General features: G+C 36.3%; 3 protein-coding genes across 5 annotated transcripts; 1 reads left to right on the top strand and 2 right to left on the bottom strand.

Moving 5' to 3' along the window:
- Window positions 1-13626: 13626 nt before the first annotated feature.
- LOC106339498 lies at window positions 13627-15755 on the bottom strand. Its single transcript, XM_013778326.1, has 10 exons — window positions 15481-15755; window positions 15308-15403; window positions 15126-15200; window positions 14968-15036; window positions 14677-14753; window positions 14501-14589; window positions 14296-14425; window positions 14134-14224; window positions 14002-14067; window positions 13627-13910 (listed from the first exon to the last, which is right to left on the bottom strand). The coding sequence occupies exons 1-10, from the start codon at window positions 15649-15651 to the stop codon at window positions 13791-13793; spliced, it is 984 nt and encodes a 327-aa protein (XP_013633780.1). The 5' UTR covers window positions 15652-15755; the 3' UTR covers window positions 13627-13790.
- Window positions 15756-16400: 645 nt separating this feature from the next.
- On the top strand, window positions 16401-17870 carry LOC106342413 (F-box/kelch-repeat protein SKIP6). The gene has a single exon (XM_013781336.1). The coding sequence runs from the start codon at window positions 16486-16488 to the stop codon at window positions 17593-17595; it is 1110 nt and encodes a 369-aa protein (XP_013636790.1). The 5' UTR covers window positions 16401-16485; the 3' UTR covers window positions 17596-17870.
- Window positions 17871-17894: 24 nt separating this feature from the next.
- Window positions 17895-20416, bottom strand: LOC106342414 (shikimate kinase 1, chloroplastic). 3 transcript variants are annotated; one of them, XM_013781339.1, is made up of 11 exons: window positions 20314-20416; window positions 19606-19859; window positions 19473-19525; window positions 19345-19399; window positions 19179-19251; window positions 19004-19091; window positions 18826-18908; window positions 18605-18734; window positions 18444-18522; window positions 18307-18371; window positions 17895-18228 (listed from the first exon to the last, which is right to left on the bottom strand). In XM_013781339.1, the coding sequence occupies exons 2-11, from the start codon at window positions 19823-19825 to the stop codon at window positions 18160-18162; spliced, it is 915 nt and encodes a 304-aa protein (XP_013636793.1). In that variant the 5' UTR covers window positions 19826-19859; window positions 20314-20416; the 3' UTR covers window positions 17895-18159. The 3 variants fall into 3 exon arrangements, with proteins under 3 accessions (XP_013636793.1, XP_013636792.1, XP_013636791.1); XM_013781338.1 differs by lacking the exon at window positions 20314-20416 and adding an exon at window positions 20088-20179 and having other exon boundaries at window positions 18307-18362; XM_013781337.1 differs by lacking the exon at window positions 20314-20416 and adding an exon at window positions 20088-20175.
- Between the last annotated feature and the right edge of the window lie 5503 nt (window positions 20417-25919).

The following is a 25919-nucleotide window of genomic DNA, read 5'->3' as shown; positions in this document are numbered from 1 at the left end:
TATCAATCTCTCTTGCATTCGGTAATGCCATATATATCAGACATTGCAGTTCTTAATCCATATCTTGATGGCGTCCCATGACCTCTCTGCCGTGGATCATATCACACACTGAATATACATTAGGCCATGGACTTCGATCACACATTCTTATGGACTGCAACCTATCGGTATCCGATCGAGAATGATAGATTAAATGTCTCCTCTCAGCCTCACAGCAGCAGCAGACTGTTCTGCTATGCCGGATCCTTATCTAAGGGATCTGATGTTGGATTGGTCTATCCGGAGAACATGCTATCCGAGGTAGCAAGCTGAGGCAATCCGAATTACCTTTCTTTGGGCTGATCTTTCTTTTCCACTAGCCTGTACTACAATCTAGTCGGTCCATGCTAGTGTCACAGATCTGTATAAACTTTTTAACCTCTCTTTAGGTTGGTTTAGTATAAACACAAGGAATTCAAATTTCTGTATTGGTTTACATATGGACTGAATTTGATCGTTGATATAGAACTCCTTTACTAGTATTACATACTATATGCAGCTTCTTTGTTTCAGTCCATGAACAACTTAGGAACAATGCTGTCCTTTATCCAGTGATCCATATGCAGCTTACTACATCTTTATATGTCAATCTAATTTCTTTCTTATGACCAGACCTTTGTCAATTTCGAAATTGTGTAGCAGCATCCACCACATAGGAGTTTATCTCTTTATAATATGTTCCATGGTCTCTGTGAGTATCCTTGTGTAACAAGCTATGATCGAATGCTGTTAGTAGGAAACATGAACACCTTTAGACCTCGTGATCATGTACCATATCTCACGGTTTCTTTTCCCTCACAAGACCCATCTATTTCACTGGTGTATATCAGATGGCGTTTCTGTATATAAGTATGTAGCCAATACGCCTATCTTTCTCTATAGATACTTTAAACCCCACGTTTATCTTTTCAATCTAATCTTTATTCTTTATGAGTACTCTTTCGTGGGTTCTGGTCCTCGTTTATATCTTTATGTTATCTTGTATAGACTCTATAGCAACTTGATTATGTCTCTTTTAGGACATTCATTGCTGGTTATGACTTAGTCATTCTTTTCTTTTCTTTTCGGGTCAGTGTTTGGCATCTGGATTAGCTAGCTATGTATAATCTTTTCTTTCTTTGGACGTCTATAATTCTAATCTGAGGATCTTTGCCAAGACAATGATGGTTGATACCATTCTGTTTCTTATCATTCTTTACTCTTTACTTGCTTATAGTTTTCTCCTTTTAATGTTGGATAGTCGGATTCATTGATCATGCAATTCGTGTACCTGGCCACTTTCTGATCACCCATATTTGGCTGAAGGTCTCTTAGAAGTCGTGGGAGAAAGTCATACTCTTATCTAACATATATTCCCAATCCTCTTCTGAGGTTCCATCTTAGACGGCACATATGTCTGTGGTGGTTTATTCAAAGTCTCTTAAGATGGTGTATGTCTGGTTTTATTCAATCTGAGATGAGAATATCTATGCTCACTTATATGGCCTGATATATTTTTACTTTATATACATGTAAATCCATGATGTCCCATGCTTTATGATGGATGTCCGATCCTTATAGGTAATGGACTGCACGGCCAAGCCGTTTATATCATGGTCATAGACCATGGTTCACGAATTTGTTCACGAATTTGTAGTATTGATCATGTATCACGGGTTTATCCTCTCTCCCCCTCATGAACATACTATAATTTCGTGATGCTTAGGACAATAAAGCCTAATGAGTTTCCCTTTGTGTACATGTTTCACAATGTGAGATCTTATGGGATAACTCTTTGTGCCTTCTCAATATCTATCTTTGCATCAAGTTTAGACTAGGATGGCTAATCCGGTCTTGCCATAAATTGTATAACTGTTTGTGGGATATATCAGTATGATCACCACAGCTCTTGCCTCTTATCATACTGATCTGTAACATAGTTTTGATCAGTAGATTACGTAGGTATAGTCTTGACCACTTTCTTAAAGGGTCTTAGGCGTTTTCTTTCTTTCTTAAATCTGAAGGAACTTGTTTCCTTTTGCCCATTGTTTCTATTTGGAAACCATTTTATTATAACTCAATGGGTCATACATTCTTGGGTGTATATAATGCCCTTTAGGCAATGCCTTAGCCATAGATTTCTTACTAGGCTACTATACCGTACCATAATGCCTTCTAGGCGATTTCTTTATCAATCATTCACATTATAGTTCACGATGTCGATCGATGATTCCCTCGTAGACTTACGGATCGTGCGTGAATCAGCAGGCTCCTTCTTGAAGAACCCAAAAATCCTCTCTTCATTGTTTTCTGATACTCAGATGATATATGTACCTGAAACAGAGGAAAAAAAATTATTTGAATTTCTTTAACAGTAAATAAACCTAGACTAAATCTAACTAGAAAAGATTTAGTGGCGATCAAAGCTCTCCGGCAACGTCGCAAATTTGATATCATTCAAATTACCCTAAGGAGTGATTTATACTCTTTCAAAGAAGAGGTCGAGTTGTAATACTTAGAGATCGAATCCACAGGGAGCTAGGGAACACAATAGATCTAATAGTTATACTATTAAGCTAGACTAATAGTTTATTAGCTAATAGTTTATTAATGCAGTAAATATAGTAAATTGCAAGGGCAAACAAGGTAGTTGTTCCTATGGGACTGAGGGTTGTTTGGTGGAAGGATGGTTGCTAGATCTAGGGTTTAGGCACATGAATTATAATAGATAAGATGCTAGGCGAGCTGATACGCTAGGACTCAACCGCTTAATTTATAACACTATCGATCGACTGCCGAGTGTCAATGTCGATCGATGGTTGTGGCGAGTTGATTATCACTAAGAATGGCCGATCAGCTCTCGCATATTTCTAACAAAGCTAACTCAATTAGAATATTATAAGGCAAATAATCTACTCTCACGGTATCCTATGTATTAAGTTCAGGATCTAGTTAATTACTCTAGAACCATGCATTAAGAATACTTCTAATCAATGGGTATCAATTCTCTAACAATCCTATTTTGGGGCTATTTCATGCAATATGTAAACAATCCTAAACCTCAAATCAATCATTCAATTTTTAAGCAATATGAATCTATCAATCCTAAAACTCAGATCATCAATCATTCAAGCAAATGACAATTTTAAAACCTCAATGATCAATCGATCAGATAAGGACATCAAACAAAACCGATTTACAATTAGGGTTTTTAGGGTTTCGATTCCAAATTTTAGGGTTTTCATAATTCAGATCAGAACAATCAATAAAACAATCAATCATGTTCTAGGGAATCGATTTCAATCTAGTGATTATGAGATGATCAGTTTTAGGTTATACCAATTTTTAGGGTTTGATCAATAACATTGGATTTCCATAATAATGGATTAGGGTTTTAGGGTTTGATCATTATGTTCTCAGATTAATCGATATACCTTTGTTTGTAGGGTTGAAACCGGACCACCAAAGAGAACGGATGAACTTCGAGTTGCACACGGACGAACGCGAGCTAGTTGCTATCGGATCGTCGTCAGATGCGAGCTGAACGGGACGCGTCTATCGGGTTCGCGAGCTGCTGCTTCTTATCGGGTTTGCGAGCGGTTGATCGGGATTGCGAGCTGGTTGATCGGGAACGCGAGCTGGCTGTGATGCGAACGGAAGCTGAGGTCGTCTAGGATCAGGAACACCTTAGGGATGGAGCTGATCGGTTGCTGACAAGCTGGAATGCGAGCTAAGATGAATTAGGGTTCGTCGGGATTAGGTTAAAGTCGCCGGCTAGGTTAGGTTTAAGGGATTGGCAATTTTAGCTTAGATTGCAGAGAATAATCGTGCTGATAACGTGTTGCGAAACACTTAGATTTAGAGCTGAATGTTTCAATGTATATCATTAATGAATAAGACATCCCTTGTATAAGGGTTACAAGATAGAGATAAAAGGAAAGAGTACAAATCCTAATCCAACTAGATTTAGGATAACTACTAAATACATATATGGAAAGATTACATATACAAAGAAAAAGAAATAGGGTTTCCTTTTCTCTAAAGCTTGTGGCCGTCTCTCTCTCTCCTCTAAGGCATGCGTCCGCCTCTCTCTCCTTTCTCTAGGGTTTCGGATATTTCTCTTTCTTCTAGGGTTTGGGCCGGTTATGAACCGGGCCGGTTATGGTCATTCATCACTTGATTTATAAAAAATACTTATTTCTTAATTATTATAGTTTTGTGCTAAGATAATTATGTTTTCCAGTGAAACTGTAAAATTATATGTTTTCTCAAAAAAAAAACGGTAAAATTATGTTTTCTTGCCAAAATAGTAATATTAAAGAATCTTATTATTGTTTGTTTTTTGTAACTCGTGTTAGACACACTGCACTTGAACTGAATCCAGATTTTTTTCTGGTATTAGTTGATTTTCAAATTTATTATTTGAACCGAATCAAAACACTTATATATTAATTGAAGAACATTACAATATTTTTTTGTATCCACATGACCAATGGCGGAGCCAGAAAATATTTTTACTGGGGACATAATTTTAATTAATATATTAAATTATTTAATAATATAATCTATTATCATAATTTTAAAGTATTATTATAAAAATTATTAGAAATTAAAAAGTTGTTTTAATTGTAAGAGAAATATTCAATAAAACAAAAAGTACAGTACTAAAAGGTATTTTAGAAAGAATAAAAATATTTTTGAATAACAGAAAATTTAATTGTTATATAGAGCTTGGAAACAAAAGTAGAAATTATCTAAAATAACTGCAAAACAAATTAAGAAAATCAAAAGTTTTTTATGTGATAAAAGAAAAATATTCTCTATAGGAAATATTAGAAAAGAATGAGAAACATATGAAGTTGAAAAGCAAATAAGAAAACATGTAATAAACAAAGGAAAAATAAAGAATTTAAACGCATATGTTCGATTTAAAATCAGGCTTTTAGGCCCAAACCAAAAAAAATATGTACTGAAAAAGGTGAAATAGAAACATAATTGGGTGCAGTGAGGAGGTTTGTTCTTGGGGAAGTGGGGTCAAGGCAGAGAACCTAAACCAATTGAGCTAAGACCATGATTAATCTGGGGTTCTTATCGGAAGTTAAGAAACTGTTTTTTAATTTTTAACTAAAAAAGCTAAAAACCGGTTCTTAAAGTCCTTATTTAAGAACCGGTTCTTAGTTTTTTTAGTTAAAAGTTAAGAAACAGTTTCTTAACTTCCGCTAGGAACCCCATCCTAAGAACCCTGGATTAATCATGCTCTAATGTTGTCAACTCATCATGCCTTATATATTATGTTTTTAATATTTTAGTGGGGTCTAAAAGCCTGACATCACTATCAGCGTAGATCCGCCCCTGCACATAACATCACTAGGATGATTCTTAGAATCCTTAGAAAAATTAGTTGGTCCATCTAAACATATATTATATTTTTTTTATTCAACTAAATGTAAAGTTGATTAGTATTGTTCCAAACAAAAAAAATCCTTTTAATAGAAGCTACGAAATTACCTAATATGATTAAGATATATATGACAATTAATGATTTTGAATAGTAAAGATTTGATAACAATTTTTGTATCCTTCATCGTTTTTGCTTAATTTTATATTCTTAAAAAAAAGTAAAAAAGTAAACAATGACATTAGTCATATAATAAAAAATTTCAACGACTATAAATTACTAATACTATTAAGAGACTCACATTAAAAAAATTGTGATCAATGGTTTAACTTTTTATTATAACAAGATACAGATGACCGTAAAATCATATGAATAAAAAGTTTCACTTAATAGATATTCAGATGAAATATATATATAATTATTAAAATTAAACTATATACCATATAAAATACATAAATATGTTAATTTTAAAATTTTCATTGCAAAAGTATTGAGACCCTTAATATTTTAATTTTGAAATTTGCATTGAATTTTTAAAAACGATTATAAATTATTAAAACTATTAAAAATCTCACACTAAAATTTTTGTGATTAATGGTTTAATTTTTTGGTACAAAAATATACAAATGTTAATAAAATTATATGAGTAGGAAGCCTCAATTAATAATTATACATATTAAATATGTCATATATCTATGTCAAGATCATTTAAATTTAATTATATAACATATAAAATAAATAAAGTGATTGATTTTATTTATTTACCAATAAAAGTTATTGTAAATAAAAAGAGAGATTATTTTGATTTATGTGATTACTCCAACTTAATTATATACATAATAGTTACTCGGTTCTCAATTATTCATTATATTTATTATTTCATAATATATAATAAACACAAAATAAATAATAATATGTAAAAGTAATTTGTATATATAATATTCATTTAGCTTCATCATCTTGGGCAATGCGCGGTCTTCACCTAGTTAAGAATTATTTGAACTTCTCTAAACTTTTTTTGTTTCTCAGCAATCCTTTTTATCCAAACTATCTAATACCCAAATAACCGATTTGAACTAATTAAATCAGATATTCAAATTCTCATACCTAGTTGAAAGTGTCACCTCTTGGATCATGGAAAAGCAAACCCAAATTTTTTATCGTTTGGTGAAAGGAGACAACCTTTAGATTTTCTCAATAAAAGTAGTGCACTCTTGTCTGTATTGAGAATCAGCCGCCAACGAAGGAGAATCCACAGTCAATAGTCAGACCACAGCTGTCGCATCGGAGAGGACATCTTGTCATGTTTCGATCCTTTCTTGTCTTTTTCTCCAGTCTTATGCTCTTTTTTCTTCTAAATCAAGCCATTGGTGAAGGTAAAGAAACCCTAATCATCTTTCTTATAGTCTCCCTTGTATATATTCTCTTTCTAGTTTTCTCATCTCAGGTTTAGATGGAAAATAGTCCTTGCTCTTGTAGATCTGATTCATGTAGAGCTGCAGAACGAAGATTTATAACTTCTCATCTCACAGATCTAGCCATCTAGGCTAAAGTGAAGGTTGATTACGGTATCTTTTTCTCTCTTTCCTTCTTGCACAACGATAGGAATGTTTAGGTGGAACATTCATATGTACATATTTATATTTTATCTTGGTGATTATATTGACTTATTAAACACATTTATACTATTAGGATATTAAAACGACTATTTTGTATGCTTTTTTTTTTTTTGATAATTCAGGTATCCGGACCTCTCACTTAGTCTGACTATCCCACCGCGTCCAACCGGAATTGGCGAGAAAAGTCCTGGAGACCAAGCGGAAACCATGTTAAATCCGCTGTGGTCGGGACTCGAACTCGCGATGGCGAGCACCTCAGCCGAGGTTCATTTACCACCAGACCACGAGACCCGGTTTATTTTGTATGCTTTTGAAGCTTGTTTGCGGATGTTTGAATTATGTGGAAAGAAGAAGACTTAACAAGTGTTTGTATAATACAACGTGAGTGGAGAGACTCAGAGACGTACTTTTTTAAGTGTTGCATCGTTTCATGTTGGATTATGCGGAGACTGAATAAATTGTTGGAATAAAAAAACTTTACAAAAATGGAGAAAGTGTTTAAGTGTTTGAAGAGAAAGATCCTTTGTGAAGAAGAAAGATTTTATAACTTAGAAGATGATTTTTATTACTTGTTACAAATTTGGATTATTTCTTGGTGATACAAAATGAAAGGGGAGTGGAGGTATTTATAGCCTCCAAAATACAAAATATCTTACATATTTTAATCCTAAATCTAGAGAATTCTAACATAATATCTAGATTATTTTATCCTAATTTTCTAGATAAATCTATGAAAATATCTAGATTTTTATTTTAATGAGGTGGATGATTTTTCTAGAATTTGGGCTAAGTTTTGGATCAACACATAATTAACCCAATAATGTTTGATCCAAATCAAGTTTAGTTTTCAACACCCCCTCTTAAACTTGATTTGGTTACTCCGAGTAAGCTCCTCATCTTGATGAAGTCTTTCTCCTTGAAGTACTTATCAATCCGAGTGTTTCATGCTCTTGGTGCTTGCTTTTTGTGATACAAAATAAAAGGGGAGTGAAAGTATTTATAGCCTCCAAAATACAAAATATCTTACATATTTTAATCCTAAATCTAGAGAATTCTAACATAATATCTAGATTATTTTATCCTAATTTTCTAGATAAATCTATGAAAATATCTAGATTTTTATTTTAATGAGGTGGATGATTTTTCTAGAATTTGGGCTAAGTTTTGGATCAACACATAATTAACCCAATAATGTTTGATCCAAATCAAGTTTAGTTTTCAACACCCCCTCTTAAACTTGATTTGGTTACTCCGAGTAAGCTCCTCATCTTGATGAAGTCTTTCTCCTTGAAGTACTTATCAATCCGAGTGTTTCATGCTCTTGGTGCTTGCTTTAATCCATAAAGCGTCTTCTTCAGCCTTAAGACTTTGTCTTCTTCTCCTTTAACTATGTAGCCTTGTGGTTGATCAATGTAGACTTCTTCCTCAAGGTCTCCATTTAAGAAGGCTGATTTGACATCCATTTGATGTATCCTCCAACTCTTTTGGGCTGCCAATGAAATGATTAGTCTAACAGTTTCTAAGCGAGCAACTGGAGCAAATACCTCATCATAGTCGATCCCGGATCTTTGACTATAGCCTTTTGCCACCGATCTTGCCTTGTACCTTTCAACTTCTCCTTTAGAGTTCTTTTTTGCCTTGTACACCCACTTCACACCAATTGCCTTGTGTCCATTTGGAAGTGAAGCTAACTCTCATGTATCATTCTTTTGAATCGACTTGATTTCCTCATCCATTGCACTTCTCCATGACTTCTTTTCTTGGGCTTCTTCAAAGTTCATAGGCTCGCAATCCACAAATAGACAAAATAGAGTAAGATTGTCATGATTTTCAGTTACCTCGTAGATATCTTGTAGACTTCTAAAACGTGGAGTCCTTTCACTTGAGCTTTCATATCCTTGAGAACTTGTTGTTGGTGAAGTTGGTGGTGTAGCTGGCTCTTCTCTCGGTTGCTCCACATTCTCTTCTTCAAAGGATGGAAAGAAGTTGTAGTCTTCATTATTTGATCTCCAATCCCATTCTCTTTCTTCATCAAAGATGACATTCCTACTAATGATTGTCTTCTTTGTTTCAGGATTGTAGAGTTTGTAGCTTTTGGAGTTAGCATCATACCCAATGAAGATATACTTCTCACTTTTATCATCTAGTTTGCTCCGCTTCTCGTCTGGAACATGAGCATGAGCAATGCTTCCAAAGACTCTTAGGTGTGAGACTCCGGGCTTCCTTCCGCTCCAAGCTTCTTGTGGTGTCTTTTCTAAAACACTCTTTGTTGGAGAACGGTTTGATATATAAACCGCACAAGCAACTGCTTCTGCCCACAACTCCTTTGGTAGCTTCTTACTCTTAAGCATGCTTCTTGCCATCTCAATTATGTCATATTCTTTCTTTCCGCTACTCCATTTTGTTGAGGGGTTCTTGGCACCGTCAACTGTCTTCGGATGCCACTATCTTCACAATATTTCAGAAACTCCTTTGACATAAATTCTCCTCCTCGATCTGATCTCATGGACTTGATCTTAAGACCACTTTCCTTCTCAACATGGGCTTTGAACTTTTTGAAATTTTCAAACACTTCTGATTTTTGTTTCAAAAAGTAAAGCCATGTTTTTCTTGAAAAATCATCAATAAAGAGAATGAAGTAGTTACTCTTACCAAGTGAACTTGGTTTGATCGGACCACATACATCTGTATGTATGATTTCTAGTGGCTTTCTTGCTCTTGTCTCCGACTCCTTTGGAAAACTCATCTTGAATTGCTTTCCAAGTAAGCAACCTTCACACACTTGATTTGGATGATTGATGCAAGGTAATCCTTTCACCATTTCTTTCTTGGAAAGTAGCTCTAAGCTTCCAAAGTTGAGATGCCCAAATCGAAGATGCCAAAGCCAAGATTCCTCCTTGTAGCACATCTTGAGACATCGTGCAATGTCATTTTGAATGTTTAGGACAAACATTCTATTGCTTGACATCGGCACCTTTGCGATGAGATTATTTGCATTATCTCTTAAAGAAATGCTATTATATTTTAGTCGAATGTCATAACCTTTCTCTAAGAGTTCTCCTAGGCTCAAGATGTTGGTCTTCATACTTGGAATGTAGTAAACATTGGAAATGAATTGATGATCTCCATTCTTCAAGCGGATGAGAATATTTCCTTTACCTTTCACCTCCATTTTCGATTCATCTCCTAAAGCCACATCAGTTTTCACCGATTCATCAAGCTCCACGAACATGCGTTTATTTCCACACATGTGGTTGCTTGCACCACTATCAAGGTACCACTTGTGAACCTCATTTGGTTCATCTTTCTTGTAAGCCATCAATAGCATATCTTCTTCTTTACTCCTTTCTTCAACATAGTTGGACTTCTCTTCAACTCTATTGTTGTTTGGAGTTTTACATTCAGAAGCATAATGTCCAAACTTTCCACAACTATAGCATTTAATGCCTTATTTATCGTACCTTGATTTTGAGTTTCCTCTTCCACAACCTCTTGATGAATTCTCTCCTCTTTGGTTGAAGTTGTCTTCATATGGTCTCCAACCTCGTCCATTTACACCACAACCTCGTCCTCGGAAATGACCGCCACCACGTCTTAGATTGCTTCGGCCACTTTCTTCCTTGTGATCAATTCTCATCTTGAGAACTTGCTCCACAATATCTTCTTTCTTCTTCTTCTTTTCTTCATAAGCTTGTAGTGATCCAAGAAGTTGCTCCATTGTCATAGTCTCCAAGTCTTTTGTCTCTTCAATCACGGTGACGATATGCTCGAATTTTGAATCCAATAATCTAAGAACTTTCTCCATGATTCTCACCTCATCTAACTTCTTACCATTTCTTTTTAGGTTATTAGTAACCGTCAAGACTCTTGAGAAGTAATCTGAGATGAGTTCTCCTTCCTTCATTTGTAACGCTTCAAATTCTCCACTTAGAGTTTGAAGACGTACCTTCTTAACTTGTTCCACTCCCTTGTAAGATGTCCGAAGCTTCTCCCATGCTTCTTTAGACGTCCTTGCACCAGCAACCTTCTCAAATGTATCTTCATCTAATCCTTGACAGATTAGACAGAGAGCCTTGTTGTCTCTCTTCCTTGAATCTCTCAAACCATCCTTTTGTGTTTGAGATAAACCACCATCATTTTTCGGTTCATTGAAGCATTTCTCAACTATCTCCCACACATCATGTGCTCCTAAGATAGCCATCATCCTAAGACTCCAATTGTCATAGTTGCTCTTAGTGAGCAATGGAACTTGGAAGGGAACACCATTGTTTGCCATCTTCAAAAGAAACTTGTAGCTCTGATACCACTTTGTTGGAATGAAAAAACTTTATAAAGATGGAGAAAGTGTTTAAGTGTTTGAAGAGAAAGAACCTTTTCGAAGAAGAAAGATTTTATAACTTAGAAGATGATTTTTATTAGTTGTTACAAACTTGGATTATTTCTTGGTGATACAAAATAAAAGGGGAGTGAAAGTATTTATAGCCTCCAAAATACAAAATATCTTACATATTTTAATCCTAAATCTAGAGAATTCTAACATAATATCTAGATTATTTATCCTAATTTTCTAGATAATTCTATAAGAATATCTAGATTTTTATTTTAAGGAGGTGGATGATTTTTCTAGAATTTGGGCTAAGTTTTGGATCAACACATGATTAACCCAATAATGTTTGATATAAATCAAGTTTAGTTTTGAACATAAATTGACATGGGTCATCGCTTGAAGAGGCATGTGTGCGGTGTGTTTGGTTGTGAAGATGAGATATGTGTTTGTGCGGATCACACTGCGGGCGAAAGAGGTGGTGTGACCGCATGAAAATTAACATTGAACTCACGGTAACTAAGTCACAAGACAACATGGAGACAAAAGGAGGTGACACGATCTCTTGTTGGCACTGTCGGAGTTTTTTCGTTTTTATTATTTGCTTTCATATTTACCTGATGTTCAATTTATTAAAACTTTTTCTATGTTATGTGATGATTCTTGGTAGTTGATTTCAGGATTCTTAAAGCTTTCTTTGCTGAGTATTTGTCGGTTATTCACTCTTATTTATATTAAAATGAGTTCGAAAAAGTGTTGTAGTAGTCATCTCGGTGGGATACAAAGCTTTCGGATTTGGAGCTACTGTTTATGTCAATTTCATATTAAGATTGTGTAATTTTGTTTTATGTGTCTCCTATTTTTCTTAAGACCATTTTGCAAGACTTTTTTGGCTTCGATCATTGGAAAAAGTTTTAAATTGGTATTTAAAAAAAAAAAATGAGATCGTTGCACAAAAGGTTACTTTATATTGGGTCTATAACATTTTTAGGTACTTTCTGCTGAAGGAGTACTTTAGGTCTAACTTTTGAATTTTCTGATCAGAAAATGTCTCTCTTAAGAATAAAAATAAAAAGAAGATACAGAAGAGAGAAAGAGTATTAAATCTGGTTGTTTCATGGTTTCTTCCTCCGTTTTTAATTCTCCTTCGCATCCATTTCTTCTTCTCTAAATTCAGAACCGTTTCATGGAGATTTATATTTACTTCAAATTTCATACTTAAATTCTCGTTCCCTTCACCCTCGATTTCCTCCCAAATCTTCTAAGTTTGCCTTTTCTTTTTAGATTTTTCTACATTTACTTCATCTGACTTAGCAAAAATCTCTGTTGTTACTGATCTTGAGCCATCATCATCGGACCCATAAACAACATCTTTAAAGAAAATTGTGTGGGTAGGTTTGTTTTGGTCATGGAAAATATGGTCAGAGTCGTTGTGGCTGCGGGAATTGTGTTCGGTGGAGTCGTGGCTGCAACTGCTGGTGAGCAACTACGACGGATTAGAGCAATTGTGGGTGACCAATTACGCCGGCGTGGACACCATCTCCGCCATAGTCGTAGTGGTGGTTCTTGCGTTTCGTGGTCAAGAGAAGTGTAGTTGAGTGAAAAGTGGTTGGGTGACACGTCGGTCGTGAAACTTGGCTTGGTGATAAATGGTTGTTGGTGAGATGTGGGATACGTCGGTCGTGAAACTTAGCTTGGTGATAAGTGGTTGTTGGTGAAATGTGGTTAGGGTCAGTGTTCATATGGTCATAGGTGCAAGACTCCTCCTTCCCTGAAAGTGATGTTTGTGAGGTGAAATAGATAACTGTATGTTAATTCTCGCTATATTTTTCTTGGTCACTTATGTTCTTGATTTCAATTTCATCTATATCATCCAATTTTCGCCGCCACGTTTATAGAAACCATAAGACACTTTTGCTTCTTCTTAACCATGGAAATAGAATCAATGCTTAAGTTCCACGGGTCTCTGAACAAAAAGATATATAATGAGTAAAGAGGGGAGAGAGAAGAAGAAGAGACATTTTAAAAGGAGATAAGTTGGAGAGAGTGAAGAAAGAAGGGAGGTGGAAGAGACCAAGGGAATGATTGGAGAGAGAAAATTCATTGTTTGGTTATGTTTAGGTTAAAAAATTTTAGGTATTCAGGAAGAAAAAAAATACCTGACCAGTTTAAAGTATGTGTAAATGCAAAAGGAAAAAATATGTTTTGATGTAAATTTTTCAAAAAATATTGCGGTGGTTAAGGCAATGTAAATAACATGTCAGGCGTTAAGACGAAACTTTTAGTATAAAAATAGATAATCTATTCTGTCTTTTCTCGTTTATATATTTAAGAAAATATGTGACTCGATTTAGTGATCTTGGAACTGGATTGATCAAAAGAGAGTTAGAGATAGTTCATTGTATTTGAAGAATCCAGAGCTGCGCCAAGTCTAGGAAGCTGTCTCAATGGTCTTGATACATTCAAGAACAGATGCATTGTTGGACATTGCAGCCATTAGAGCTTCATGGATGGTCTTGTTGTTCTTCAGAAGAGAAGCAGAGTAAAGAACCTGCATAACCAAAAATGAAGATTCACGAGTACTGTAAACAAAAGAAACATGTATGAGAGAGATAAAGCCAGTTAATGTAAAAGGAACATACAGCCCATCTCGTTAGATTTTGCTGCTGTTCATTACTGATTTTAGGTTGGCTCCTGTTGATGAACCTCTGCAAGAAATTAAAACTCAGTGTTTGTGAACTTGTGAGTGGTGAGGTAAGAAGAACTAAGAGGACCTGAAGAGAGAACAAATCCGCAGATTGGCCGATCACTTTGTCATACTTCAGACCCTCGGCAGCAAGTCCAGCCATTGCAACAGCAGCCAACCTGAGAAACCTCAAGAAGATTCAATGGGTTGAGATTTTATTCTTCTTTCTCTTTTCTAAAGAAACTCTTACCTATCAAGCTCCTTTGAGTCAAGCTGGCCGCTGTATATTAGTTTAGCTAGCCTCTCGTCGATGAGATTAACGTGTTCTTTACCAATATCTAGCGAGTAGCCGAGGATTGGAAGTCCAATTAAGTAAGCCACTGGAAGTTTCAAGTTTAAACACAATCAGAAACATTTCACAACCCAAAAGATATACACTTTTTTAACAAATGTACCTAAGAAGTGAGCTGCTTCATGTGCGGCAATACGTTCTTGATAATCAGGGAAGAATGTCGAAAACCCGGAAATGGCAGCTTGAAGAAGCCTACAAGCAAAAGGAGCAGAAGATATCAATCTGTAACTTAGAGAACATAATGTTAGCAAGCATACGGTGCTTTAGTTGTTTTCTTACCCAGGTGAAACGCTTCCCACGGCCAAAACTACCAGTGAGATGCTCCCAACTAAGTAAGGCACAAAGAACCCCCAGTCCTGTCCAGGTTCAACAGTTGTTTCATAAGTCTAAGACCCATATAGAATCTAACACAATCAACATAAACCATTGTCTTCAGGACATAGTTCTTGGTATAAAAACAACATCATTGTCCAGACAGAGTACTAAAAATCAATGAGACTAGTTGCGCCACAAGATTGCAAAACCTCTTCTATCCGTATCATCAGAGAAGAAGAGATTTGAAGGGATTACCCCGGGAAGTTGGCCGGCAAGTACAGCTATGAAACCTGTTGTTCCGACAACAGTGAAAAGAAAAGCAGCCTGCATTACAGGAATTCAATCAGAACAACCTCCATTACCATTAACATACACAGTCCAAGCCTTACAAGAAAAAAAAAAGATGAACTTACATCGTTCCTGACACTAGGGATGGCAAGAGTCTCTGCGTTCTTGATTCCTAGCGTTGTCAGCTCCCGAAGCGATGTCTGAAACAAAAAAAAACAAAGACGCATGAGTTCTTCTTCACTCCAACTCTCATTCACTCATCCACTGAATATAAGGGTAAGCTTAGATAGAGAGATCGGATATACACCGTACGACGCGACATATAAGGCTGAGAACTCCATTTCTTAGCCCAACCTCTTTCGCTCAATCGATCCAGAGCTTCCTTAACGCCACTACTATCTTTCTGCGTCAATTCAGAAACCCACTTCCAAGTTACGAGGATAGTTCATCTAGTTATAGAATTAATGGAAAAGGAGGGACCTTGTTAATGGCGGACTCGAGGGTACTCAAATCAACCTCAGGAGAAGCCGCCGAAGCAGAAGAAGAAGGCGAAACTGCTGCTTGAGTCGGAGGGTTTCGCGGACGTAAACGGAAGCTATAATGCCGGCGAAACGAAGCAATGCACGAGGAAGAAACAGCTAATGCAACCATGTTTTTCTCGGAGTTTTACGAAACAAGAATCAGTTAATGCTTCATCGTCGTCGTCTTCTTCTCACAGGAAGGTGAGGAAGAGAGCGCGTGGCGTCTTTCACACCACCGATCAAGCTTTCCGCCACGTCAGTGCTTTTAGATAACGGCAGTATCTCCGGTTTAATGCCAGTTTTCCTTTTTTCAACCGGTTTCATTAAAAAAATCAAATCGAACCGGAAATATGTAAAAGTAGTGCAGTGTGACATTTTACGTACGAAATTCAAAACTGAAATCAAACCTTAATTCGTAAATACCACACTATTTTTATACTTTTGTATCGAATAAAATCAAATAAACATCCGAATATAAAAAAATATTAATAATAATTTTACTAAAAATATAAATAATTAATATTTAAAAATAAAATATACAGTTTTATTAAAAAAAATTAAATACTTGAGACAAAAATATCTAACTAAATATTTTTATCCAAAATAATTTAAATAGTCTAATATTTTTATTTAAAACATTCAAATATATGCTACTTTATCTGAATTACTTGATACTTTACCTAAATTATTAAAAAAAAATCTGAACTAGAACTAAAATGAACCCAAATTGGCAAAATTGCTTATTTTACCAATTAAAACTTAATTTTCTCTTTTATTATCTAAGTCAAACCGAACCAAAAATTATTCAACAGAGCCGAACCAAAAAGTTTACGGTTCTTAAATTGATTCTAAGCTTTCCTTCCCATAATAAACCGGAGCCGAACCAAACAGATACCGGAAATGTTCAGGCCTAAGTTCTCTCTCTCTCTTTAAAAATCTCGAGTCAGTGATCGACTAAGATCACATGGCGGCGACAACGAGTTCCAGCAACGATCCACCTGAACCGAAAACGCCTACGCAATTGATTCCGTCGTTACCAGACGACGTCGCTCTGAACTGCCTTGCACGCGTCTCCAGATGCGACCATCCAAACCTCTCTCTCGTCTCCAAGTCATTCCGATCCCTCCCCAAATCTCCCCTCCTCTACTCCATCAGATCCCTCGCCAACGCCACCGAAAACATCCTCTACGTCGCGATCCGCATACCTCCCGAAACCGGCGCCCGCTGGTTCACTCTCCTCCGCCGATCCTCGACGAACTCTCACCTCCTCGTCCCCATCCCTTCCTGTCCTTCGCCCTCCCTCGTCGGATCCGCTTACGCCGTCGTCGGCTCGGAGATCTACGTCATCGGCGGATCTGTTAAAGACGTGCCTTCTTCGAGCGTCTGGGTTCTCGATTGCAAGTTCCACACCTGGCGACGAGTCAATAACATGAGGGTAGGTCGCGAGTTCGCAGCGGCTGGTGTTATCGACGGGAAGATCTACGTGATCGGAGGGTGCGTGGTTGATAATTGGGCCCGTTCGATTAACTGGGCCGAGGTGTTCGACGTAAAGGCCCAGACTTGGGAGGCGGTGGCTAGCCCAGGGGTGGAGGTGCGTGAGAAGTGGATGCACGCGAGTGCTGTTTTGGAAGGGAGAGTCTACGCGATGGCTGATCGAAACGGCGTCGTTTACGAGCCTAGTAAAAGGGAGTGGGGCGTGCCTGAGAAGAGGCTTGATTTGGGGTGGAGAGGGAGAGCTTGCGTGATTGAGGATGTTCTGTATTGCTATGATTACTTGGGGAAGATTAGAGGGTATGATCCGAAAGAGAGGGTTTGGAGAGAGGTGAGAGGTGTGGAGTCGCTTCCCAAGTTTCTCTGTGGTGCTACTATGGCGAATAGGGGTGGGAAGCTTGCGGTTCTGTGGGAAGGGAAAGCTGGTAGTGGAGGTGCTAGGAGGATGGAGATTTGGTGCGCTGAGATTGAGGTTGAGAGGCGTGGAGAAGGGGGGATTTGGGGGAAGATACTGTGGTCTGATGCTGTGTTTACGGTTCCTAATGACTCCGCCATTGTGAATTGCTTAGCGGCTACAGTTTGATTGATGATACATACATGTTTACTCTCTCTCTCTCGCTGAGCATCACCATACAGGTCTGTTTCTGATTGGCTCTGTTGTATCTGTGAGTAAATATCTCACTGTGATTTAGAGTGCTTTGTCGGAAATGGTGGATTGAGCCAAGTATGAAACAACTGGCAAGTGTAATTTGGGTTTAAATCATCTTTTTTGCGTGTTCTTGTCCCATTTCGTTTGTTTTGTAATTCATGTGATAGTTTCTTTCAGATTCTTAATAATACCAGTAAGATTGGCTCGTTCATTTGTCTTGCTGCTTGCTCATCTTAAAAAAACTTTTATAGATAGCATATACTGAAAAAGAGCATTGTGGAGTTTTATATACATGTATTGCAGCATTGAATAAAGCATTATTTGTGGGTTTCCACATTCAAAATCAAACTCGTGTAAGCTTCAAAAGCCCAAAAAACTAGTAACTAAACAGGTCATCTTTGTATGCAAATCTCTCAACTTGCTCAATGGCCTGGCCATGAGTGATTGCTTTTTTGACTGGACTACAGATAAATGAAGAGAGAACTGGGGACTGGGATACTAGAGGTCGCCGTCGGGGATCTCCACTGTTTCTTCTTTTTCTAGAAAGCTCTGAACTTGCTCAAAGGCCTGATGATCAGTGATTTGTTTTGTTGAGTTTGATTGGACAGATTAATGAAGAAGACACAGAGAAAGGGCTCGACTTACCTCAATGGCGATTTCAGTTGGTGTGAGATCTGAGACGTCTTTGTATCCAAGCTTGACTGCAATATCTAACAATTGAAGTACAAAGAAAGAAATATCAAGTTACTAGCAGAAGTCTCTCAGCACAAAACAGAACATACTTTCTAAGGAGACTCTAGCATTTGCGTTTGTGTATGCTTCACCGCGCTCATCCCAAATCGTTGAAAGACGCTTGAAAGCCTGGAGAGAGAATAAAAAATGATGAATGATTTATTTAAGTATCCAAGGCTTATGATTTTGTACAACACAGTCAGGTGAGTACCACAGTGTATGCATCTCCTGATTCATCGTGTAACAGTGGCCGCGAATCAGTTCCAACAGCAGCGATTCTATGTGCTAAGGCTTCAAGAGGCACATCTAGCCAAATGCTGACTCCTTTGTTCATATATTTCCTGATAGTATACCATCAGATAACCAAATGCACTTAGAAGAGACCTGAGTTTCATATGTTTGTGACTTCAGATGGGATGAAGATAAACTCACCAGTTAATAGGTCTTATAACTGCACCTCCACCAGTTGAAACAACAACGTGATACATTGAAGAGAGCTTCTTTAGTGCATCAGTCTAGAAAGAAAGAAAGAAAAGTGAGATTTTTAAGCTTTTAGAAGAGCTTTGAAACATAAACCACAGAGATAAAAGAATTAGTCATAGAACTAAACCTCCTTTCCTCTAAAGAAACTCTCTCCATGATGCTCGAATATCTCTGCCACAGAAGCTCCATTCATCGCCTGCTCAATCAGAGTGTCACTGACACACATCCACAAAACTTAAAGAATGTTACAAATTTATAACATCACAATATTAACACAACTCGAAAAGCAGCAATATACATACCAGTCAAAGAAGGAATAACCGAGCACTTTAGACATTAACTTCCCAACGGTTGTTTTCCCAGAACCCATCATCCCTGTGTTCATCATTAAAACAATGAAATTACAAGAAAGTATTAAGAACTAAACCCATATGCAAAACAAAGAAAGGAACAGGCAAAGAAACTGACCAACAAGGTACATAGACCGTCCATTCAAATACGGTATAACCTCTTCTGCTTTTCTCTGTTAGAGAGGAAATTAACACAAATCTAACAGAGAAGATGATGTTTTATACAAGGTTTTATTAATTACTTGCCTTAAGGATTAGATCTTTATCAAATGGATGAACTCTTCCCGCCTCCAACAATACTACAAATAAAAATTAAAGATGGAATTTATTTTCCTTTATTTGAGACACTCAAAAGCTATCCAGATGTTTTCACAAGAACCTGAAGAGTTGTTGTCAGAACATGAAACCTCTGAAGAAACCGATCTCCGTTGATCATATCTTCTGTCAGGTTGCAAATGAGCCAAAGCAACAAGACCTCTGAACCTTTTCTCTTCCTTAACTCGCTGAGAATACCGCAATGATCCAAGCGGCTTCCCCTCAAACTTTCTGCAATCAACCCATGTTGGGTACTGAACCCTCTGAGCAATAGCTCCTTCCATATGCAAAACACTTATTACAAAGTATTCAAAATCCCTGCAAAAAAGCAATATTAACTCGGTTCAGCTTCCTTTGCAGCTACCAAACATCATTGTGACCTTTGTAAAGGAGGAGACTTTAGCTATAATTAAGGACAAGTATTGCTCTACAGGCATCAATGAATCTCAGCTTCCATCAAAGGAAGATTCTTTCTTTTCTTAAAGCAAAAAAGAAATCGATAAAGCTGTGGTGAAATCAATGGAGAAACAAAAAAAGAATGATTACCAAGTCAGAAAATTCGAGCTTTCTATGAATAAAATGATTATACAAATGAAATTGAGTAACGGAAGGGAAATAAGAATGAGACTTTTCCGAAACAAAAACATATAAAAGATCATAATTTTAATTAGCCCTAATAAACTCCATTACAGAACAGAAAATTATAACCGTTCAGAGTCGAGGATGAAAGACAAATTATAGAGAAAAATCAAAGGAAACAAAAGGGTTTCACCTGAATTCTCTCCCGCTGGCAGAAACGGACCTCTCTCTCTATCTCTCAGATTTAAGTTTTTTTTTTTGTTTAATTAAATAAGTGACTAATCCATTTGGGTGGACGAGTAATTAATACAGAACAAAGATGAGGGGGTTGGTGAAACCAGAAATGGTGCTGGCCTCATTAGTTGTTTTGACCACAAACATGTTTTTCCTTAATTATATTGTTTACATAATGGCTCCCTATAGTCAGTAAATGGGACATAAACAAAACATTTTTTCTAATACGATTTTTTTTAAAAAATTGGTCTAGACGTCCAACCAATCAGTAATCTCATATAAATCGTCTAACTACCGCATAACGATTCTTTGAACATCGATCACAAAGATTTTAGTCCGGAGCATGTAATTTTCTCATATCTAAAATCAGATCGCTTAATGTTAACTTCGCACAAACATGATATATTCAGATGTACATGCAACCTACTAACTAGGTAACTAGTTACTCGTGAATTTATATTTTTTTATTCACGAAAAAAAAAACAAGAATTAGGAAAGAGGTTGGTAGCTATCTATTCCAACAGCAGGTCTATTGCACTATTGAAAAGTTGGTGGTCGATGTTTCCGTCTTCGATGTTAGATTGCGACACGCTCCGTTTCTCACATGCTTTTGCCTTTGTCTGAACTACCCAAAACTTAATAGACACTTGCTTTGTCAATGAGTATTGACTTTTATATCTATGTGTATATTGAATATCAGAAAATATTAGGTTTACAAAATTTATTCCATGAATTTGACTCTCTTTTTTAATTATTTCTTAGTACATGCGAAAATGAATCCAGTTGGCAGTCAGTAGCTAAAACTAAAAAACGCAATGTACATCATATTCTCAAAAAGAAAATTATATGACATGGATCTGTTGAACTTTAGTAAAGAAGATCAAGAAAGATTAATAACACTTAGACATGGAGAGGAAGGAACTATGTACAGAGGATAAGATCATGAGCCAGTCGTGCAGGACCAGAGTAGCCGTTTGATTCAACTCATAAAGACAAAATCAACCTGCATTTTGTCGGCTATTGAACAAGAAGATAAGGACAAATTCATTAATGAAGTCCTACGTGGAAGAGCATTTGTAGTAGCACCCAAAGGGAGTCTAGGTCATGGTGGTCTTACTATATATATGATACATAATTCATAGAGATAGGCAGGAGTGTATGAAGAACACATTACAAAGCATAAACTTGTATTTTGTTCTTCGGGTAGAGTTAGAGATATAAAACGAGAGAAGCATTGTAAAAGGTTTTGGGGCTTTGGCATTCACTCTCTTATAACCTCTAATCTAGTGGATTCCGAGAGAGAGAGAGATCCCAGCCATACATAGAACCTTCGTTGACAGGTGTGAACTTGAGAAACTTAGTAATATTGTATGTGCCCTACTGCTCTTGCCATTTCTTTGTTCAGTTCTCGCTCTGTTTTCGGGCTTGAAGTTGAATCATCTGCTCTACTTCTCTGCATCGTGTTCTTGGTGTTTGATAGGAACATCTCTAATTATTAAAGGAGACGTCATGAGGTTGAAGTTTCTTCACAGGATCTTTCAAAATTACTTGTAGCGAGATTTCACAAACCTAAGCATATGTCATGCACAACTCCGGCATATCACTATCACTGATGCGAGTATACCATAGGCAGTATACCAAAAAAAAAATAGATGGAAAGACAAGCAAAACATTAAGAAAAAAAAAAATCAAGGCTGATGCTGAGGAAGACTAGCAAAACCAGTGGCAGTGGCGGAGGAATAAGAGCGGCATTCAATCTAAATTCGTCAATTCCATGAGGAAAATCAGCAGGAGGGTCTTGAAAGCAACTAATCAGGAGGATCATCTATTCTAAATTTCCCATAATTTTCTTTGGCCCCTTTGACTTGGTCTCATGAAAGCGATCATTCTCAGGTTCAACCTTGTGTTTTATCTCGACCACATCTTTCTTGAAACATCATACTTCGTATTCTCAACATTAGCCTACTGATAATATGATCGTCAGATTGAGCTGCCAACTCTTTAGGAACTGATCATTGTAATCATTTTAAGCTCCTTTTGACCCTAGCAAAATTAATGTCCGTCCAACGACGATGACCTTGCCGTTTGATATTTTTCTTTGTTCAGACCATGACTAACCCCAGTCTCTTAACTGGGGTTCTTAACTTCGGTTAAGAGACGGTTCTTAACTTTTCTTAGAACTAAGAAAAGTTAAGAACAGTCTCTTAAATAAGAGATATAAGAGCCGACTCTTAGCCGAAAAGTATAAAAAAAACAAAACACAAAAAATGTCAAATCATGAGTTAAGAACCCCGGCTAAGAGACCGGGGTTAATCATGCCCTTAGGGCATCATTATCGGGCGTCCTAAGGCCCGTCCTTAGTTTTTTGGGTCGAAAAATAAATCAAAAAGATTGAATAACATCACAAACGGACCTTAATTAAGATCTTTGGGCTTCGTCCTTAGGAGCGACGTGGCAGCGTCCAATTGGTCGCGAAATAGGGTTGGAAAAGTCGCATCGCGTCTTCTTTTTTCCAGCCTTCTCCCGATTCTCTTTTCTCCGCGGCGACAGCTTTGGCGATAGCTTCTCCGGAGATTTCAAGGACAAATCGACATCCCCAAATCGATCTGCTGCCTAATCCGACGCTTCTCGGCCGATTCAAAGCTAAACGAGGTATGTGTTCCTCCTCCTTCATGGGATTTAGATGATTATGTTGTGATTGACGATTTGTAGCCTCCGTTTCTGGGATCCGATATGACCTTTAGATGATTTTGTTTTGATTGACGATTTGTATCCTCCGTTTCTTGGATTGGTTGCTTATGATGTGATGAATCGGATAGTCGTTTGTGATGAATCGGATTGTCGTTTGTGATTGTAAATGAAATAGAGTTAGGGTTTTCTTAATCTTGGTTCGTCTTCCTTGTATGCATAGAACAAATCTGACTGTTGTGGTTAATGCTTAAGTGAGATAGGTTTGATGCTTGATTTTATTTAGGATCGGTTTCTGTTGAATGGTTAATGAAAATGTGTTAATCAGTTGTTGGATTTGATTTCATATCATGCTTGATTTCATTTACGATCTATTGTTGTTTGTGAAGTTATATAGAGCAGTTTAGCAAATTCCTTGTAGAAACGCCTTAAGAAAGTGGGAGCACCATTTTCCGTCAATCTGGCTACAGATTTCGACAATACAATTGGTCGTCGAACGAGAGTTCGGAATAGACAAGCCCATCAAAAGTTAAAAAATGATTTGATTGAAAATATATTGACTAAATTTGGACATCTTCCAAATAACATATAAGTTTCTATTAATTGAATAAAATGTGTGTTTGCTTTTATTTATGATGTTTGTATGATTTTATGTTTTTAATTTATGTCTGAATGTTATCTTTTAGTTGAATAAAATGTTTGTAATTTGCTATGAATTGAATAAAATGTTTGTAATTTTTTTAGGTTTTCAATTTAAATGTTATATGTTTCTTTTCGAACACATCTTTGATATGAAATTATTTATTAAAATAAATAATTTATTTAACTGAGAGACAAAATAAGTCCTAGCTATAATCTACAACAATATTGTCCTAACTATAACAATACTAATAAAAAATTATAAGGACTCAAAAATAAGTCCCAGCAATAATGTTACTCTCAGGCATCTATTTAGTTCTCTAATTTGTAACATGTCCACGTCCTTTAACCCCATTTCTTTTTTTTCTTTTGCGCAAAACCATCAGAGCCGTGCGAGCACTAAAACAACTTCCCTAAGCGATACTATATTTTTTTTTATGAATCTACAATAATAAAAGCTATTGTAGTTTAGTGTAACAGAACCAAGAACAAATCATTTAACCATTTTTAAGGGGAAAAACAATTATTTCCATATTTTGTTTGGTTTCTTAAAGAAACCATGCATGTTTTCATTCTAATATCTGTTTTTAGCTTTTTGATTATCCATAAACTACTAACGATGCTATGTTTATAAAGTTGTTTTATATAAGATCTAATTAAGAGAATAAATCATAAGAAATGCTTAAAACTTTTAAAAAAATAGATGCCCTGAAACCAAGTTTTTTTTTGACATCTAATAAAAAAAATAAATCATAATAAATGCTTTAAACTTCTAAAAAATAGAACCAAGTTACAAAAAAAAAAAAAAAAGATGCTTTAGGCCAATGTTTTTTTTTTCGTCATGTAAGCACGCTCTGAAAACCACGATGATCACCTCCAAAATTTAATTTGTGACATGTCCACGTTTTTTCTGATAAGGAAATGTTTTTTAAAGACGGTCTAAAATCTTGAAATGTTTGGATAAAGATCGATGAGCCTTTTGGACTGGATTTACGTGGATCGGGCTCTTATACCGCATCAAATTCGGTAGGCTTCGAACCTAAAACAAATCAATGATATTTGGGCTGTATATTATTTATACATGAAAAGAAAAAAAAAGACAGCAAATGAGGGAAGAATAATGGGTTTTTTTGCAAGATTGACTCAAAATTCAAAGTCAAATCTAAAACTAACCCATGGTTTTCTTGAATTTTTCTTTTGTCCTATTCACCCCACAAGTTCATGATATTCACGAAAATGCCATCACATTTTTTTTATTTTTTTTTCCGCTCACCCTCATCATCTTCAAGTAATTACAAGATTGCCATTGTGATCAATACCCCAACAACCAATTTGAAGCTCTTAATGCACCTAAAATCGATTTACACTCTCTCTTTCTCACTTGTTATGAACTAAAAACAACATCTCTTTCACTTTGCCTCCATATTCATCCAAAAAACTCAAGCTTTTGATTCAAAATTTTTTATGGTTTATAGAGCCATTCAAGCATGCTATTCTTGGTGGGTTACTTTCGTTTGAGATTTTGGGTGGTCGGAGAAGACTCTGTGTGCTAAGGAAGTCATCTCACTAGTTTAAGGTATGAAACTGAAATTTTTTTCCAGATCTGTTTGTGTAGAAGACTTACCCGGAAGTAGTCTGGCTGTAGAAGACTTACGGGTAAGTCTTCTGGTCAAACGGACGACTTACTTTTAAGTCGTCATCTTTGTTTGTTAAAAAAAAATCTAGAGAATACCCTAGACGACTTATTGATAAGTCATCTAGGATAAATGGGTTAGTTTTGCATTTGACCGAATTGTGTCAGATATTTGACTTTTCCTGGACGACTTACAAGTAAGTCGTCTCCGAGAAAATAAAAATTTTAATATTTTATTAAAGCTAGACGACTTATTTGTATGTCTTCTCAGGTTAGTTTGCAATTCGAAAAAAAAACTTAAATATTTAACTTTACCCAGACGACTTACTTGAAAGTCGTCCATGCAGACGACGTACGAGAAAGTCGTCCGAGATAAGCAAGGTTTGACCATAATCTAGGAAATAAATTTGGACGACTTTGCTTATCCTGGACGACTTTTCTTATCCTGGATGACTTTCAAGTAAGTCGTCTTACTTGACGACTTTCGCGTAAGTCGTCTGGAAAAAGTTAAATATTTAAGTTTTATTTTCCAATTGTAAAAGTAACCTGAGACGACTTACAGATAAGTCGTCCAGATTTAATAAAATATTGAAATTTTTGTTTTC

The sequence above is a fragment of the Brassica oleracea genome, chromosome C4 (assembly GCF_000695525.1).
Source record: "Brassica oleracea var. oleracea cultivar TO1000 chromosome C4, BOL, whole genome shotgun sequence".
Lineage (NCBI taxonomy): Eukaryota > Viridiplantae > Streptophyta > Magnoliopsida > Brassicales > Brassicaceae > Brassica > Brassica oleracea.
The sequence above is the reverse complement of the archived record's forward strand: the minus strand, read 5'-3'. Positions and strand labels throughout refer to the sequence as shown.